We start from the raw sequence: 20,292 nt of genomic DNA on the forward strand, positions 1-20,292 counted from the left end.
GGCTCATCTGTCCACAGAATTCTCCAGGCAAGAATACTGGAGTGGGTTGTCATTTCCTACTCCAAACATATTGCTTGTTAACTATAAAGTCAACTAATTATTTTTTTTACTTTCTACTGTATAACCTTTTAGATATTTTTGAGTTATACTATATACATTAAAATAGAAAAGTCTTAAAGGTAAACTAGAAAGTTAGAAAATGTATCTGCAACATAGCTGATAATGAGAAAAAATCCATACTATGTAAGATATTTTGGGAATACACACCAAATTTTTAACAGTGGTTATTTCCAGCTAGTGGGATTATAGGAGAGTTTCATCTTATGTTATAGATATAACTGTATCATGAATTTTTATAACAGTGCTTTGATTTTATAACATATTTGATAAAACATTGTTTTAAATAAATTGCCCTTATAAATTAACCAGAAATAGATTAAACTCTCAAACAGAAAAAGAGGCAAAAGAATAAGCAATTCAAGACAAAAAATATAACTTTTTATAATATAATTTTCAAACTGGCTAGTAATCAAAGAAATGAAAATTGAAACAATATATTGTTAACTGTCTAAGAAACTGGCAAGGAGAAAAACAATAGAACCTAGTGCTGGTTAGGGCATGGGGGAATGAGCAGCCTTATTTACTATAAATGAATCCATAAAGAGGCAGAAACTTTCTACAGAACAAAATGTGACAAAATCTTTAAATTTTTCATTTATTAGCAACTGTAATTTTCAAACTTCTTTCAAGGAATAATCAGAGGTGGGCTCCAAAATTAATGTGCAAGATTGTTTTTAATAGTTTTATTTCTAAACAGTGGATTAAAAAATTAAAGTAAGCCATCATTATCAAATGGTCATTAAAAACCATGTCTTAGGAAGATACTTAATGACTTAAAAATGCTCATTAATGTAGCAAAAAAGAAAGAGTATAAGATCATATAAACTAGTATTTTTCAAGAAACATGCATATGTATATATTTATATATGCATCTACTTCATACGTTGTTGTTATTTAGCCACCAAGTCATGTCCAATTCTTCTGCGACCCCATGGACTACAGCCCGCCAGGCTCCTCTGTCCATGGGATTTCCCAGGCAAGAATACTGGGTTGCCAATTTCCTCCTCCAGGGTATCTTCCCAACCCAGAGACTGAATCCACGTCTAGAGCATTGGCAGGTGGATTCTTTACCACTGAGTTACCTGGGAAGTCCTTTATTTCATATACATTTATGAACATGTATATCTATATATGAACTACTGGGAGGAAATGTTCCCATGCCTCTCTGAGTGAAGAGATTATGCATCATTTTTATTCTCTTTTATTTTTACGTCTGTTTCCGAAGTACTTTTAAATTTAAAAATACATATACTTTTTTTTTAATCTCAATAGGAATCATGAAAAATCTAAACTTCCATGGCTGACTAACAAAGTACTTTCTGTATCCAGTTCTTTAGAGGGTGGTTCTCTCTTCTTCAGCAATATCCATCACCAGTGGGAGGAAAGCAACCTGCTTCTGGCCCTGCCTTCATTCCACTCTGCCCCTGCAGGACACTCAGCCTAAACACTCTCCAACTACTAGGACAACGATGTCCAGATCCCTGGAAGCTGTCCACATCCACCGTGCCTCTCCCACAGCCGAGGCCTGACCAGCAAGTGTGCCAAAAACCCCCGATGAGTCATCAGGAACTCGAACAACAAACACACTCCCTGGAATGTACGAGGTAATTACACGTGAAGGTAATTAAAGAGAATAACTAGTAAATAAACCAAGTTAGTGACACGCAGCAGCCCAATGGCAGAAGCAGGCCCTCCTGAGGCGACTTCCTGATTTGACAGCAGCATTCCTCACGAGGTCTGTGTGACTTAAAGCTTTATGATGCTTTTAATATAGATGGGAAACAGCTGGGGAAATGCAACACACCACGCATTGTTTGCCCAAATGGAAATAAAAAGCGCTGTGCTCTCACGCGGCATCTGGGGAAAGCCCAGGTACCTTATAGCTGCCTTTGGTCCTAATACTGCACCCTTGCCCTTAAAAATAGGCTGTTGCCCTTGCAAAAGCCTCCTCTAATCCACTTGTTCTCTTGAACTTACTTTTTTAGGTTGACTTGCCCAAGGTTCTGTGATGACTTAAAAGGAAGAGGACACCACCCTCCCAGCCTAACTTGCTGCCCACTCGCTGCCACTAATGTCCACCTGCCGCTTACACTCTAAGCCCCTGCAGAAGTGCCTGTCACTTCCCCAGGCATGTGAAGCACCTAGGCAGCCCTGGAGCTAGGCAAATATATTAAGCAACAATTATTTCCATAATGGCAATGTTTTCATGGAAAAGGTTTCCCTCTCTGTTGAGAAGGAAAACACTGCTCCAGTCACTGGAAAAGGCAAACAAACCCAGGCCTCCCAACCCACCCAAAAAAAGTGAGTGAAGGCAAGTCAGAGAGCTGGAAGGAAGCATGTTTACGTGCGTGGGGGAGCAGGGCCATCTCCAACCCCTTGGCGAAGTGGGCGGTGGCATCATAGAACTCCAGCAGCTTGATGAGCTCCAGCTCAGGTCCTGCCCGCTCCACGCCAGAACTGAGGCACACAGGCAGAGAGGGCACCAGGGCCCCCAGGGTCTGAATCAGCAGAACAGTTACTACGTCATGGGGGTTCTTGAAGACCTGCAGGGGGAGAGAGGCATCTGTGTTATCACAAGGGAGCAAAGCTTCCAATGAAGCAGACTCCTGGATGGCCTGCAGGAGTCCCTGTGAGCCAGGAAGTAGTCCAATCAAGAGCTACAGGGTCCAGGCTTTGCTCAGCACCCATGTAGATGTGCTCAGAAGCTAAGTAAACTAGCAAGACTTGTGCCTTGCCTCCAGGACAACTGGCTACTTCATGTCTGCCTAACTATTTTCAAATCTATCACATGTAGTATTTAGATATTGGCTAGAGAGAGGACTGTGAAAATGAAATGCAGAAACAGGGAGGGTGTGGGTGGCAGGCAACAAACAGAACTAAAGAAGAGCAATTCACTGAATCAGTCGGAGGATCTGGAAGCACATTTGTAGACCAGCCTGCAAATCCTCTGTCCATGGGATTCTCCAGGCAAGAATACTGGAGTGGGCTGTCATTTCCTTCTACAGGAGATCTTCCCAACCCAGGGATCAAACCTGGATCTCCTGCATTGCAGGCAGATTCTTTACCCACCGAGTTAGATAGTGAGTGAGTGAGTGAAGTTGCTCAGTCATGTCCGACTTTTTGCGACCCCGTGGACTATAGCCTACCAGGCTTCTCCATCCATGGGATTCTCCGGGCAAGAATACTGGAGTGGGTTGCCATTTCCTTCTCCAGAGTTAGATAGTAATACTACCCAAAGCCATCTATATATTCAGTGCACTCTCCATTAAAATCCCAAAAGTATTTTTTGGGAGAAACAGGAAAACTCATTCTAAAATTCATATGGAATTTCAGGGAACCCCAAATAGCAAAAACAATATTGAAAAAGAACAACATTGACTATCTCATACTTCCTATTTTCAAAATTTACAACAGAGCTATAATAGCCAAAACAGTGTGGCATCTGCGTAAGAACAGACAAATAGCCCAATGGGATAGAATAGAGCCCAGACAAACACACGCATGGTCAAATGATTTTCAACAAGGGTGCCAAAAATCATTCCATCGGAAAAGGACAGTCTTTTTGACAAATGATGCTCAGAAAACTGGAAATCCACATGCCAAAAAAAAAAAAAGTTGGATCCTTATCTTATACCATATATAAAAATTAACTCAAATGTTGAGACCTACATGTTAAAGAGTGAACTGTAAAATTCTTAGAAGAAAACACAGGGTAAATTTCTCATGATCTTGGATTCTTATGCATGGCTGGTGGGAATGTAAAATGTTGCAGTTGCTATGGAAAACATTTGGCAGTTCCTCAAAATGTTAAACATAGGATTATGTGATCCAGCAATTCCACTTGGAGGTATACACTCCAAAAAATTGAAAACACGGACCCAAACAGATGTTTGTACACCCCTGTTCACAGCAGCATTATTCCAAATAGCCAAAAGACAGAAGCAATTCAAGTGTTCATCTACAAATGAATGGATAAACAAAATGTGGTAAATACACACATCAGATTATTCAGCCATAAAAAGGGAAGGATTCTAGAAAACATTATGCAACGTACATAAAACAGCACTCACTTGACACCAGCACTTACATCATGTAAATATTATCTCTTTTTTCATTCGCCCCCAAGAGAAGAGGGGTACCAATGTGACTATCAACACGAATGCACCCACTGAAATCATATGGCAGCAACTGGTTATAAGGTGGTCATGTACATGGGCCAAAATATGCTAATATCTTTTCTTAAGATTATTATGAAAAGAGAAGATCAAATTTTTTAATTCTCATAGTGAATTCAATGAGCACCTATTTAGTTTAATAAATATCACTGCTGGAGTCTGAGAGAAAGAGACAGAGGAAATTTGCATTTAACCCAACAAATACCAAAACGACCAATTTATATTTCCTGAATGACAGCTTCCAGCCATCTACTAGGCGTCACCATTGAGCTGAGCCGCTCTCTCTTGGAATTTTAAAGTGTCCCAGATTGGAATTCATTCTTTTCCTGCTGACCTCCTCAGACCTGTTTCTCTCAACTTCCTTATTTCTGTCAGTAGCATCTCCATTTGACCAGAATAAAAATCTCCCTTTTCACTTTCCTTTCTTTCAGGTCCTTTGTCACTTACCAGGTTCTAACAATTGCCCATTTTTTAACTGGATGCCTTTGTTACGTTACCATCACCATCGTAGACCAAACAGCTTCCTACCTGTCTTCAGTCTTTCTTCATCAATTCACCCTATTTACCATTACCAAATTCACTATTTTTAAAAGTTATTTAGAATTTTCTTATGCTTTAATGTTTAAATATTGCAAGATTCAACAATTAATATTTTGCCACAAATGCTTTACTTCCTAAACCATTGGAAAGGTAATCACAGGTATCATGACATGTTACCACTAAATACTTCGGCATATATCTCCTAAGAATACGGCCAGCCTTATCACTGCAACACTGTAACTAATCAAATTTAACCTTGATGTAATACTTATACCTGCTACAGTCCATGTTCAAATCTCCTCAATTGTCCTTTTAATGTTCTTCTGAATAGCTTTTTTTGTCATCATGCAGAATCCCATGCAAGATCGTGAAATTACATTCAGTTGCCTTTTTGTCTCCTTTAATCTTAATAACTCCCTGACTGTTTTTCTTTCATGACACTGACATTTTTGAAGAGTCCAGGATAGTTGTTTCAAAAAATGGTCTTCGATTTATCTGCATACTTCCTCTTGGTAAGGCTTTTTGGCAGAGGAACTACACAGATGATGGTCTGACACCAAACTGATTCTTAAAACAGTAACATCATTCACACTACTACTCCAGATGCTCACTGCCTTCTAGAGAAAGCCAAACTCCTGTCTTGCATTCAGCGTTTCTCCATCATATATTCCCACTCCCTTCACACAACACTGATCAATACACACCCTCCTCTGTCTCTATCCAAAATATTAATATTCCCTCCACGATCCCCCAAACATAAGAGAATCACAGTTGGTCTTTAGATATCACCCAGTCCAACTTCCCCATTTGACAAAAGAAACATTTTACTACAAGAAAGGATGGAACCAATAGAGACAATGAAAAGTATTATCTAGAAAAAGAAATCCTGACTCTTCTCCTCCCTTGTTAAAGAAATCCTGACTCTTCTCCTCCCTCGTTTGTGAGAAAAGACTAGGCAATGAGTATCTATTTCACTTTTATCTCCTACTTAAATGACTTGAGGCGGGGGAAGAATTAAACTAAACAACTCTAAACCAAAGCCTTCTAATTGGTTGGACAGCTGAAACTACAATGTTTACAGCTGACAGTTTCAGCTGACCAGCCAACAGGTCTCTCATGTTCAAAGGTGTCCCTTTTCCTTTAAAGTGATCTGGCACAAGGGATGCTTTGGCCATTGGTTAAAGAACAACCAAAAGGTTCAAAAGACTACAAGATCAAACTTAACAACTAGGGGCATGGAATTAACCCAAACAACACATGCAGAAACAATCTGGCATTACCTTACACTGGAACTCTCCAGGCAAGAATACTGGAGTGGGTAGCCATTCCCTTCTCCAAGGGATCGTCCCAACCCAGGGATGGAACCCAGGTCTCCTGCATCACAGGCAGCTTCTTTATTCTTTACTGTCTGAGCCACCAGGGAAGCCCCACCTTACACTATATACAAAAATTGATTCAAGATGGGCCATAGAACTAAATGTAAAAGCTCAACAAGCATCTGGAAGAAAACATACAAGAATGTCTTTGCAACCTGGGGGTTGGTGATAGTTTCTGAGGACAAAGAAAGAATAACCATATCAGAAAAATATGATAAAATCAAACTCATCAAAATCAACACTTCTGCTCATACTGGAAGGAGATATCTACAAAATATATCTGATCGAGAACTTATATCCAGAATATATAAAGAACTTCTATAACTCAGTAATTAAAAAAGCAAGTTACCCAATTTTTTAAAAAATAGGCAGGACACCAGAACAGATACTTCACAAAGATATACAAGTGGCCAATAAGCATGATAAAAGGAGTTCAACACCCTTAGTCATCAAGGAAATGCAAATTAAAACCACAGTGAGATACTACAACACACCCACCAGAGTGGCTAAGATTAAAAAGACTGACAACATCTAATGATGGCAAGGATGTGGAGCAATCGGAACTCTCACGTACTTGTGTGTGGGAGTGTGAAAAAGCACCACTTTGCAAAAGTGCTGATTTCTTATATATCTAAATATAGACCTACTCTATAACCCAGCAGCGCCTCTCCCATGTCTTTACCCAAGAGATATGAGCATGTGGTATCCACGAAAAAACTTATAGAACAATGTTCAGAGCAGCTTTACTTATAATCGCACCAAACTAGAAACAGTCCAAGTGTCCATCGAGAAAAGGCTGAATAAACAAAACTGAGATATATTCATACCATGTAAGAGTGTTCAGTAACGAAAAGGAACTACTGATACACACAACATGAATATATCTTCAAAAACAGGCTGAATAAAAGAAGCCTCAACAAAAGAACATACACTGTAAAATTCCATTTACATGAAATTCTACAACAGGCTGAACTAATTCATGGTGGAAAAAAAACGGAACAGTGGTTGCCCTCGGTGATGGTGGTACAGAGACTAACTGAGAAGGAGCACAAGAGAACTTTCTAGGATGACAGTTGTGTTCTGTACCTTGGTAGGGGATTAGGTTAAACTGTGTTTGTCAAAACTAATCAAATGGCATATTTAAGATCATCACATTTTACAATTTACCTAAAAAATCTCAGTAAACAAATACTGAACTCTAGTCAATGATATGTGTGTTTGGAAGTGAATGATGTTTGCAACTTACTTTGAAATGAGTCAAAAAATAAGATGAGTCAGTGAACAGATAGACACATGGAGAGATGGATAGATTTGTGATAAAGCAAACATAGCAAAATGTTCATCGTAGAACACAGGAGGGGTGGGTACATGGGTGTTCACTGTACAATTCTTTCAAATTTTTTGTACATTGGGAAATTTTCATGTTAAAATATTGAGGATAAAAAGTCTTCAGAGACACATTCACCCTGGCACCTTTGGTTTTCTTCTGCGCTATACTGAGCTTTAGGAGATGACAGTCACGTATCATGCTCAGATTTTGAAAAGAAAATGGGCCATGGGACAAAAGTGTACATTAGCATAAACTTGTATCTTATAGGGACTTCCCAGCTGGCTCAGTGGTAAAGAACCTGCCTGCCAATGTAGGAGACACAAGAGACCAAGAGACAGGGGTTCGATCCCTGGGTTAGAAAGATCCCCTGGAGTAGGAAGTGGCAGCCCACTCCAGTATTCTTACCTGGAATTTTCCATGGACAGAGGAGCCTGGCGGGCTACAGTCCACACAGTCGCAAAGAGTCAGACAGGACTGAGCATGCACTCACGGACACACATCACATCTTGCAAAACTTGGGGTGAGGCCTGAACAGAAGTGTGAGAAGTCGAAATCCTTTTTCTCAAACACTGAGGGGCATCTGTACATATGTGCACGAACTGTCTTTATCCTCCTGATATAAGCAGCAGACAAGGACCCAGAAATGAGTGTGGATGGACAGGGTCACTGAAAACTGACGATTACATAAAAACCATGAAACTACCACAGGAAGTTGTTTTTTGTTTTGCTTGTTTGGTTGGTTGTTTTTTTTTTTTTAGACTGAATGGTTCAAGAAGAAAGAAACAAGGATGGAGAAGACTGCTTCAACAATCTTGAATGACGTGACCCTGGGTGAGGAATCATCTCCAACCACCATCAAGTTCATGCCTGCAAATGACTGACCAACACTTGAAGGGTGATTCACAATGAATTTTGAAAAAAATATAATAAGCCACACCATGAACAGGCCCAGTTAGTCATTACTCAGACAAAAAAAGAAGATCCAGGGCACCTCTTGGCATGAAGACATGGGACCAGTGATTTATACCCTTTAAGGCTGAAAATTCAAGAAATTAAAGGATGGAAAGTTCCTGAAAGTAAACAAAATGCAGTTCCTCTATCTCACCTCTGCCCTAAGTCAGAGGGCACCTTTAAAACTCTATACCACTCCTCTAACTCCTGGTGTATTGTGAAAACAAGGGAAACTCACTTTAGACCAGGTAAATTTTACCCAAAGTTAAGATAAAAAAAGTCTGGTTCACTCAAGCACAACCTGACTAAGGGCCTCCTGCTTTTAGATCAGAAGATAACGGCCTCCAGGAATTCCATGGGCTGCCTGGCTGAACAACAAGCAACACTGTCACATTAGATCCTATTTAAGATACAGATGAGAGCGATAAGAAGAGTTTGAATGGAGACCTGAAGCTTTGCCTGCCTTGGGTTTTGAAGCTTATCTTTTAGCCCTTCTGGTGATGGCAGCATAAGGGGAGGTTCTTCAAGTGAAGCTGAGGGTGTCAAGGTCATCAGCTTCTCCCTTGGCACCACGGACTCTGTCCTCCTGAAAACCCAGATGAGCTGTTACCTGTGAAGCCCACTGGATTTGTGCGTGCCAAGCACCGAGCAAGGCGTCGTAGAGTCCAGTGAGCTGCCGGTCCAGGGGCAGGTCGGTTTGGCACAGCTCCTGCCAGGCTGCTAAAAGCTGCACCTGTGAGGGCAGAACACATGAGACCTTACTGGGCCCGCCAAGATACGCTGCCTGCTGCCCTCCTGCCCCCACCTCGGCAAGAGGCCCACCACTGCCCACTCCTGGGCAAGCAGGTACCCACGGATGACCGCTGGCTTCAAAAAAGGCAGAAAAGGGACTTCCCTGGTGGTCCAGTGGTTAGGAATCCACCTTCCAATGGAGGGGATGTGGGTTCAGCCCTTGGTTGGGGAACTAAGATCCCACGTGCCACGGGGCAACTAAGCCCACGGGTCATAATGAAGACCCCACAGGCTGCAACCAAGACCCAGTGCAGCCAAATAAATAAATAATTTTTTCAAAAGGCAGAAAAAACATTTACAGTCCATCTGCTCTGTTGTCATCTAGAGCTTGAATCTGTGGCCCTCTCAGTGATCCTCTCTCCTTTTATCTTTCCCCCAAAGCATGCCAATGTACTCAGCATGCCCCCATTCTTCTGAATAGAGCTCAGGGATGGCCGTAAAGATGTATTTTAGCTTCATGTCCTAACCCCACTGCTTAAAAGACATATGAGCATTGGATTTTCAGGAATTAAATTATCCCAGGAAGCTGTCAAGATTTTCAGCAAACTGATCTCAACAAACCTAGAGAGCAGATAACATTCTCAAGGTTTACTGAAAGCATAATAAACCTTATGACGAGAATCTCCCTCAAAAGACAAAATTGGGGTGGCTTAGTCGTTAAGTCGTGTCTGACTCTTGCAACCCCATGGACTGTATAGCCTGCCAGGCTCCTCTGTCCATGGGATTCTCCAGGCAAGAATACTGCAGTGGGTTGCCATTTCCTTCTCCAGGGCCTCTTTCCCACCAAGGAATCAAACCTGGGTCTCCTGCATTGCAGGCAGATTCTTTACCAAATTGAGCTTTGAGGGAATCCCCAAACACAAAAATGAGGAAAACTAAAAACTCTTCCATTGTAAAGGAAATCCAGCTACAAAAACAAAGGCTGAAAACCAATGACTCTTTTTCCCACCTTACAATTAAATGAATCCGGAGGCTGGACCAAGGGCACCCCCTACTGGCTAATTAGAAAAAGGCCAGAGAGCATGGAGGCAAACATTTTGACCTTTCAGGAAGAAACTGGGATTTGAAACTGGGACTCCGTGGCCCAGTCCTACAAGCGCTGCGCAGGGGCCATCGCTCACAGCTTCTCACCTTATGGCACTTGTAGTAGTACGCAAGAAGCTGCGGCATCCGGTCAACTTCACTAAAAACCTTCACAAACATTCTGGACTGATCTAAAGAAAAACAGAAAATGCAAAATGTGTACATACTGCTACTAAGTTTTCAGCTGCAGCCAAGAGCAAGAATTCAGCAGGATAAGTGTGGATTAATTGTGAGCTACTATTCAGAAGTTTCTACCTAGACAATGAATTAACTCATGCGTTGAGATCAGAAACATGAAAAACAAGTAAAATTAAGGGTAGAACATGTGACTCAATGAGATACCACAAGCCCTGGTTTGTTGAGGAGAGTGCATCAGTAAGCATCACTGAACTTTTCTGGTGGTCTGGTGGTTAAGAATCCAGCTGCCAATGCAGAGGACATGGGTTCCATCCCTGGTCTGGGAGGATTCCACATGCCCTGGGGCAACTAAGCCTGTGTACCCTAGAGCCCATGCTCTGAAACAAAAGAAGTCACTGCAATGAGAAGCCTGCACGCCACAACTAGAGAATAGCTCCCACTTGGCACAACTAGAGAAAGCCCAGGCGCAGCAATGAAGAGCCATTGTAGTCAAACATACAGAGATAAAACAAAAACAAAAACAAAAAACTTGCTCATTTAAAAAAACAAACAAAAAAAGGCATCATTGATAGAGCTCAGGTTACACAACAGCAAAGCAAACCTCACATGTGAATGGAAAAATGAATTCGAATCAGGGCTGGGACTGGGGGGTGGAGGCTGGCCTCTCACGCTGCACGTTGTACAAGGGCAGGATGAGCAACTCCTTCAACTTGGTGTTTTTGGCATCTCACCCGCCTCACCTCATCCTGGCCCTGACTAGAGTCATAAAATGTCAAGGGCAAAAAGTTGTCTAAAATAACCATCGATTAACCACATCATCGGGGTGAGGAAACTGCAGCCCAGAGAACTTCAGTTGCCTGCAGGTCAACAGCAGGACCACTGACGGAGGGACAGGCTGAACCATGTGCTGCTGCTGCTACTCAACCACTTCCGACCTACAAAAACGGGCATTTCATGGGACCCAAGCTGGTATTCACAGGATCTAAAAATTACTGGCATGAGCACACCTTCTGACAGGTGCCAAGAAGAAATCATGCTCTTTGCTGCCCCAGGGCCTTTGTACTTACTGTGTCTGGGATGCTCTGCTGGCACCCCTTCTGTGGGGAGGGAACAACAGAAAATACGTACATACTGTTACCAGGTTTTATGTTGCAGCCAAGGGCAAGAATTCAGCAGGATAAATGTGGATTAATTGTGAGCTAGTATTCAGAAGTTCCTACCCAGACAATGAATTAACTCATGTGGTGTGGAGATCATACACATGAAAAACAAGTAAAGTTAAAGGTAGAACATGCGACTCAATTGGATGCCACAAGCCCTGGCTTGTTGAGAATACTGCATCAGTATGCAACTGACAGCATGCATGCATGCATGTGCGCTACGTTGCTTCGGTCGTGTCTGACTCTTGTGACCCCGTGGACTGTAGCCCACCAGGCTCCCCTGTCCACGGAATTCTCCAGACAAGAATCCTGGAGAGGGCTGCCACGCCGTCCTCCAGGGGATCTTTCCAACCCAGGGATCAAACCCACATCTCTTGTGTCCCCTGCGTTGGCAGGTGGGTTCTTTACCACTAGAGCCACCCAGGAAGCCCCAGCTGACTGTAAGTATGAAGGAAAAACTGCCCGCAATCCTATCACTCCTGTTAAACACCGTCATCATTTTAGTGGACTGTCAAAAAAATATTTTTAGAAAAAAACTGCTACAACAAGCACTGGTCTAAATATATAATCCAATGTTAAGAAATTTCTACCCAACAGAGTAGAATTTGTTATTTCTTGAATCAAATAATAAAGCAGAATTGGCCAATAGCAAATCCATTTAGCAAAAGCACTATAAAACCTTAAAAGTAACAATATGTGGGTCTTTTGCCCTTATAAAGGGGAAGCCCATGGCTCAGATGGTAAGGAGTCTGCCTGCAATGTGGGAAACCTGGGTTAGATCCCTGAGTTGGGAAGATCCCCTGGAGAAGGAAATGGCAACCCATTCTAGTATTCTTGCCTGGGAAATCCCATGGATGGAGGAGCCTGGCAGGCTACAAGTCTACAAGGTGGCAAAGAGCTGGACACGACTGAGGGACTTCATGACTTCACTTTCTTTCTTTGCCCTTATAGAGGAATCCGAGTTTTCAAGATCAATACATTAAATAGACAAATTTGTAAAACTGAGTTTAACAAGTTCCTGATTTGGACAACAGAGAGAAAAAGAAAGCCTACTTTGGCAACCATAGGACTTCTCGGCTCTTAGCACGTAACCAATTCACTTCAAAAAGACCAGTGAGCACCTGCTGGGCAGGGCCCCCTGCCAGGTCTCTTTGTGGACCTGTCATTCTGGCCACCCCACATCTACTGTCCTTCTTCTAAAAGAACCATGGTCTTCATAGCAGCTGGACTAGTTTGCATTTCTACCAACAGTGTAAGAGGGTTCCCTTTTTTCTGCACCCTCTTCAGCATTTATTGTTTGTAGACTCTTTGATAGCAGCCATTCTGACGGCAAGACAGAGACTCTGGGTTCTAAAGACATAGTCTGTGATCCTGAATCAAGCCAGGCCTGCAGCAAGTTTATCCCTGAACTTCTCAGTTCCATAAACCAATACAATCTCTTTTTCCTTTAAGCCACTTTGAAATAGGTTTTCATCACTTGATATCAAGAGAATCTCAAACTGATACAGGTATCATGTGAATAAGATATTCATGCAGTCCCCAAGTCTCACATACCTGAAGTGTAATAATATATGGTCAATGGGTTACCAATTTCATATCAATAATTGACTTTTCATTATAAACAAACAGTATAAAAACCTTATGGTACCAATAGGAAGCAACCTGGGCACTGATATTAAAAAATAAAGAGTCCCCCAAAATTCATTTATTGTTGCTCCTGCAAATGATTTTGCATGTTATTTAGACATAAGAAAGTACTCTGCACATAGGCTATATGTCATAATTACATGTTAAATAAAATAAATATATAGAAAAAATGCTCTTAAATCTCTTCCTAAAATAGTTACCCCACTATATCAGTCTGCAGAACTTACCCCACCCCACCCCCGTTTCTGCCTAGGTGTAGACAGCAAGCACCACCCTTCTAGGCATGTGCTGAGAGCTGTCCTTCACTTCTCCCACTCTCTGATGCTAATTTTTCCTGGAGAAAGAGGATACCTGGTTGAATGTACAGGCAAATATAAATAGCAGCAAGGATAATATCTAAGGCCTTCGAAACGTAGAGTAGGTAGTAACACTGAAACAAAGTCACTGTGGATAAGCTAGTTTACTTTTCATTCACAGAACTTCCAAAGCTTCTCCATTTATGCAAGCTCACTTATAACCTCAGGGCAACCGTATGAGGTAAGAAGACACTGAAATAAATAAGTTCATCAAGATCATACAACTAGAAGGGCCCAGATATGTCTTGGCCAGGTTCCTGTGACATCATCTAACTCCTGTGACTTGTCCAGAATGACAACTGACAGAAACAAGACTTTAAATCTGAGCACCAGTAAAGAATCCAGGGATCTGCACGTCCAGAGCAGAGACAGCATGCCAAAAGGAGAGTTTCTGGGAAACAGGGGGTACTTGGAACAAAGCGTTATCCCCAAGAACCCACTGGGAAAAAAACCAGGGAGTATGGAGAGCTGAAAGAATGAGAAGGGGATAAAAAGATCAGAAACTTCAGGATAAACATGAAGCTGAACAGGAAAGAGAATGAAATCACAGTACCTGGGCTTGACTCAGCAAAAATTAATAATTTATAAAGTTGGCATAATATAAAAACTATTTACTGATTCAATTAAAATAAGGAGACAGGAGGATAATGGGGAAGAGAAAGAGGAGTGGTGTGAAAGCTAAATCCTTAGCTGGAACAACAGAAGTCAACAGACAAAGCCTAAAATTGAAACATGAAGAAATAAACTAAGGCATTTATCATGCAGAAAGATAAAGCAAAAGAGCACAGAAAAACAGCTCTAAAAGTGGTGGCCTTCCTGGATAAGGACTAGGTAGAGAAAGAGGATGTTACTTTTCCCTTTTAGACCTTGCAGTACTACTTAACTTTTCAGCACTGTAGATGATGGAAAAACATTTAACTAAATTCAAGAAAGTAGAACTGAAAGTGTTAGCCACTCAGTCGTCTCTAACTCTTTGCAACCCTATGGAGCCTGCCAGGCTCCTCTGTCCGTGGATTCTCCAGGCAAGAATACTAGAGTGGGTTGCCATTCCCTTCTCCGGGGGATCGTCCTGACCCAGGGGTCGAAGCCAGGTTTCCGGCACTGCAGGCACATTCTTTACGGTCCGAGCCACCAGGGAAGCCCAAATTCAAGAAAAAAACCCAACTAACTCATGTGTGGGTCTGGGCTTCCAAACTGTATTGACAGTTTAGTTAAATCTGCTGAGCTGCACGGCTTTTTGGAAATGATGCAGCTCTCATTCTAAGAGAGTGTTCAGGAGTTCTTTACTGGCCTCTTAGGAATTATTTATTTCCTTTAAGTTGCTATAAGGGCTACAAGTCTTGAATGAGAGGTTCCAGAGAAAGAGGAAGCAATATTCCCTGGAGGCCTCCTCTGATCAGGAGCTGCACACCTGTATTGTTTAATCCTCCCAAGAACATAGTGCGTATTCTACGCTCATTTCACTGAGCAGGAAGTGGAGGTCTCTGCTAATATGCAGCAGCCCAAAGATTTGAAACTAGGTCTGCCCATCCCCAAAGTCTATAGTCCTTCCATTCTTGCCACATTCCTCAGCAGACTAATAAATTGTCAGCAGCAATGAAATCATTCCCTCAATAGAAACTCCTTAATTTGTTCAAGGCAAACTATGCTGTCCCCACCTTCCTTTCCAGCCTCACCTTTGACCATTTCCCAATGTTCATTCCACTAAAATGGGTTTAATTGTTATTCCCAAAACAGACCCTGAACTTTCTCCTTTCTATACCATCCAAATATACATTATTCCTTCTGCCCTAAATGCTTTTCCTCACCTATCAAATCCCTATATCCCTGAGAAAATGCTCATGCTATATTGCTAAAGGGAGCAAAAAAAAAATACAGAATTGCCTATACTCAATGTATGTACTTTCCTTAAAAGATATAACACACAAAGAAAAAAAAACTGGAAAAAATACTAACGGTCAAAATTTTTTAAAGTAATAATAATAAAGGGAATTCCCTGGTGGTCCAGTGGTTAAGACTCTGTGCTTCCACTGTAGGAGGCGAGAGTTTGATCCCTGGTCAGGGAATTAAGATCACACATGCCACAGGGCACAGCCAAAAAATAAATTAATTAAAAAAAAAAAAATACTAGCAGTCATCTCTGTGTGGTGAGTTTACTGGCATATCATTTTCTTTTTTATACTTTTCTCCGTTTTTTTCAAAGTTTAATAACTTGCATATGTATTATTTTATAATCAGAAGCAATTTAAATTATTTTTAATTCATCTCTTTCAAGGTTCTGCGCATATACTAGCTCTTTCATAAAAGCTTCCTTGATTTTCCTTCATCCTGGGGAGGCCTAAGGCAGTTTTCACATTCCATTCCGTAATAAAATTATCTGTGTACTTGTTTTCTTCCAGCCTCACCCTCAACCAAGGTATAAAGTCCTTGAAGGACAGCAATCTTTTCATTTTTGTATTCCCTGCCATTCCTCACGTAATTAATATTTTAAACACTATTTACAAGTTAGTAATCCCTTTGAAAATTCCTACTCTGATTATATCAGATGGGAACTAAGCAAACGAACTAAACTTCTATAAATTCATATATTTAATGGTTTGAGGAATAAGAAAATTATCTGGTAAACACCAGCATTCAACAGATAGCAATGGACTCTATGGGTCTAATATCAAGTACTTTCCTATATTTTTCCCTAAGGGCAGAGGAAGTGCTAAACACAGCACTTGGTTCCATGTCTACTGATGAAAAAACAGAGATACAGTTTCAGCAGCCTCCCATGCACGCAGCATCTCTGGCTCCCATCTGCCCCCTTCTGTTCAAAACACAGATGCCACAGCCTTAGAATAAAATTTAAAAGAAAGAATGGGGAAAAAAACCGTGAGCTAACAGGTGCAAAACCTCTTTATACCTGTTCTGTTTTCATCCATCTCTGGTAAGTCCAATAAGCTGCTGAGAAGGAAAAGCTGTAATAAGAACCACTGTGGATATAACTCAGCTAAACTCCAGAGACTAGCCAGCAGTTCTCATTGTAATGGGCAGGACTCCATGAGTTTAAAAATGACTACGTGCTTTTCAAATGCTTATTATTTTCATAAGATCACTTAGATAAGTGAATATTCCTGCCATATGTAAAATTAGGCTCCAAAAAGCTGCTTCAATTTATGAACTGAATCCACTAGTTTATAAAATGAATGAGGCAGGTATACTTGAAGATTGTGGGTATTGTGTCAGGGATGTACTAATTTATCAGATTTCCCTTTAAAAACTGTTAGATAAAGAAGCACCTTAGCCTTCTTGGAAAGATAATTGATTAAAGAGAATATTACTTTTGTGGCAGGAAAAAACCCTTCCTGATGCTCACCAAAATTAACCACCAAAGAAAAACACAGTTTCATCCATCTGTGTTGATGCCAGGAAAACATCCATACTACACACTTCAGAGAATACCAATCAGATATTCAATCATTTTGGCCAATGAGTGGGTATGCTGGGAGAAACTGGACATTAGCATGGAGCACCAGGGGCCAAGGAGGTCTGGGCAAGCAGGGGAGGGTCTGCTTCCACCCCAGCTCGGCAGTGGGACAGCCGCAGGACCCATTTCCCCCTTCTGAATCAGCATCCTGCCTACAAAGAGCAGAATCTAGAATCAAGCCTGATTCAAATTTGTGAATGAAAGCTGTCAAATACAGCTTACTCCAAAACGAAAGCCTACGATCCTGACTCACAGGGCATTCTTCAAACCTGATTCCAGCACCAAGTAGCCAATTCACACAGAAGGAAAGGAAAAAAACTTAAAATTCATGGAGCCCCAGTCCCCACTCCTACTTCTCTAATCTCCTATCAAATGGATGCATACCCCAAACACACAAGTGAGCTCCATGGTCTACAGCTCCAACAAATTCACTAGAAAACATGAGTAGTAAAACTGCAGTGGCCACAGGACTGGAAAAGGTCCGTTTTCATTCCAATCCCAAAGAAAGGCAACGCCAAAGAATGCTCAAACTACCACACAATTGCACTCATCTCACATGCTAGTAAAGTAATGCTCAAAATTCTCCAAGCCAGGCTTCAGCAATATGTGAACCGTGAACTTCCTGATGTTCAAGCTGGTTTTAGAAAAAGCAGAAGAACCAGAGATCAAATTGCCAACATCCGCTGGATCATGGAAAAAGCAAGAGAGTTCCAGAAAAACATCTATTTCTGCTTTATTGACTATGCCAAAGCCTTTGACTGTGTGGATCACAATAAACTGTGGAAAATTCTGAAAGAGATGGGAATACCAGACCACTTGATCTGCCTCTTGAGAAATTTGTATGCAGGTCAGAAAGCAACAGTTAGAACTGGACATGGAACAACAGACTGGTTCCAAATAGGAAAAGGAGTACGTCAAGGCTGTATATTGTCACCCTGTTTATTTAACTTATATGCAGAGTACATCATGAGAAATGCTGGGCTGAAAGAAGCACAAGCTGGAATCAAGATTGCTGGGAGAAATATCAATAACCTCAGATATGCAGATGACACCACCCTTATGGCAGAAAGTGAAGAGGAACTCAAAAGCCTCTTGATGAAGGTGAAAGTGGAGAGTGAAAAAGTTGGCTTAAAGCTCAACATTCAGAAAACGAAGATCATGGCATCTGGTCCCATCACTTCATGGCAAATAGATGGGGAAACAGTGGAAACAGTGTCAGACTTTATTTTGGGGGGCTCCAAAATCACTGCAGATGGTGACTGCAGCCATGAAATTAAAAGACGCTTACTCCTTGGAAGGAAAGTTATGACCAACCTAGATAGCATATTCAAAAGCAGAGACATTACTTTGCCAACAAAGGTCCGTCTAGTCAAGCCTATGGTTTTTCCTGTGGTCATGTATGGATGTGCGAGTTGGATGTGAAGAAGGCTGAGTGCCAAAGAATTGATGCTTTTGAACTGTGGTGTTGGAGAAGACTCTTGAGAGTCCCTTGGACTGCAAGGAGATCCAACCAGTCCATTCTGAAGGAGATCAGCCCTGGGATTTCTTTGGAAGGAATGATGCTAAAGCTGAAACTCCAGTACTTTGGCCACTTCATGCGAAGAGTTGACTCATTGGAAAAGACTCTGATGCTGGGAGGGATTGGGGGCAAGAGGAGAAGGGGATGACAGAGGATGAGATGGCTGGATGGCATCACTGACTTGATGGACATGAGTCTGAGTGAACTCCAGGAGTTGGTGATGGACAGGGAGGCATGGCGTGCTGCGATTCATGGGGTCACAAAGAGTCGGACATGACTGAGCGACTGATCTGATCTGATCTGAAAACTGCCAGACGGTGATTTTCCAAAGGTCCAGCTCTAGTCCTGGAATCATGCTAATGAAGAGAAGATGCAAAATAAAGAATTGACAAATGGGGAAGACATGGAATAAAGAGGCTGGAGAAAAGTCCTGAATCCATTCTCTTTGAGCAACTGAAGAGCACATCAGAGAATGTAGCCTTTAAATCAAGGGCAAGAGGAAAGCTTTCAATTAAGTCCAGCTAAAAAAGGAGGCTTAATCCTTGGAAGAAAAGCTATGACAAACCTAGACAGTGTATTAAAAAGCAGAGACATCACTTTGCCAACAAAGGTCCACCTAGTCAAACCTATGGTTTTTCCAGTAATCATGTACAGATGTGAGAGTTGGACCATAAAGAAGGCTGAATGCCAAAGAACTGATGCTTTTGAACTGTGGTGCCCTAAAAGACTCTTGAGAGTCACTTGGACTCTGAGATCAAACTACTCAATCCCAAAGGAAATTAACCCTGAATATTCATTGGAAGGACTGATACTGAAGCGGAAGCTCCAATACTTTGGCCACCTGATGCAAACAGCTGACTCAGTGGAAAAGACCCTGATGCTGGGAAAGACTGAGGGCAGGAGGAGAAGACTGACAGAGGATGAGATGGTTGGATGGCATCACTGACTCAATGGACATGAGTTTAAACAAACTCTGGGAGATAGTGAAGGACAGGGAAGCCTGTACGGTAGTCCCTAGGGTTGCAAAGAGTTGGACACAACTAAGCGACCAAACAACAGCAAAACAAGGAGGGGTCTCCATGGAAATCCCATGCTCATTATTTTTCAGTAAACAGTGGACCCAGAAAAAAAGCACCCACATACAAATATGAATAAATAGAAATAAATACAAACAAAAAAATTCTACCATGTGACCTTTGCAAAAGTACCACAGGGGGTAAAAAAAAGAAAAGGAACAGAGCCTACAGAAGGTGCATTCAGAAAGCACATCAAGACAACCAGAGAGACAATAATAAAGAAGCAGGGACTTAAGTACACATCACAGGCCAATTAGCCCTAACAAACAATACAGAACACTCCATCCAACAATGGCAGAATACTCATTCTGAAGTACTCATAAAGCACTCTCCGGGATAGACCATATCACAGGCCACAAAACAAGTCTTAATAAATTTCTAAAGACTACCGTCATATAAATCATATAGTATCTTTTCCGATCACAATGGAATAAAACTGGAAATCAACTAAAAGAAGAAAACTGAAAAATTCACAAATAATGTGGACTTCAAAACAACAAATGAATCAAAAAGATACCACAAGAGAAATTTAAAAGTGACAAATGAAAACAAAAACC

The 20,292-nt window shown here is 41.5% G+C and overlaps 1 protein-coding gene across 2 annotated transcripts in view; it reads right to left on the bottom strand.

The window, feature by feature from the left end:
- Positions 1–20,292, bottom strand: part of COG7 (component of oligomeric golgi complex 7) — an 87,015-nt gene that overhangs the window by 52,072 nt on the left and 14,651 nt on the right. Inside the window, exons 5-8 of one of the 2 annotated variants that reach the window (XM_055561486.1) lie at positions 11,573–11,602; positions 10,416–10,498; positions 9,103–9,225; positions 2,465–2,663 (exon numbers count right to left, since the gene is read on the bottom strand). In XM_055561486.1, coding sequence (XP_055417461.1) covers positions 2,465–2,663; positions 9,103–9,225; positions 10,416–10,498; positions 11,573–11,602 — 435 coding nt within the window. The remainder of the gene's footprint in view (positions 1–2,464; positions 2,664–9,102; positions 9,226–10,415; positions 10,499–11,572; positions 11,603–20,292) is intronic. The other variant, XM_055561488.1, reaches the window with a different exon arrangement.

The sequence above is a fragment of the Bubalus kerabau genome, chromosome 23, assembly GCF_029407905.1.
Source record: "Bubalus kerabau isolate K-KA32 ecotype Philippines breed swamp buffalo chromosome 23, PCC_UOA_SB_1v2, whole genome shotgun sequence".
Taxonomy (NCBI): domain Eukaryota; kingdom Metazoa; phylum Chordata; class Mammalia; order Artiodactyla; family Bovidae; genus Bubalus; species Bubalus kerabau.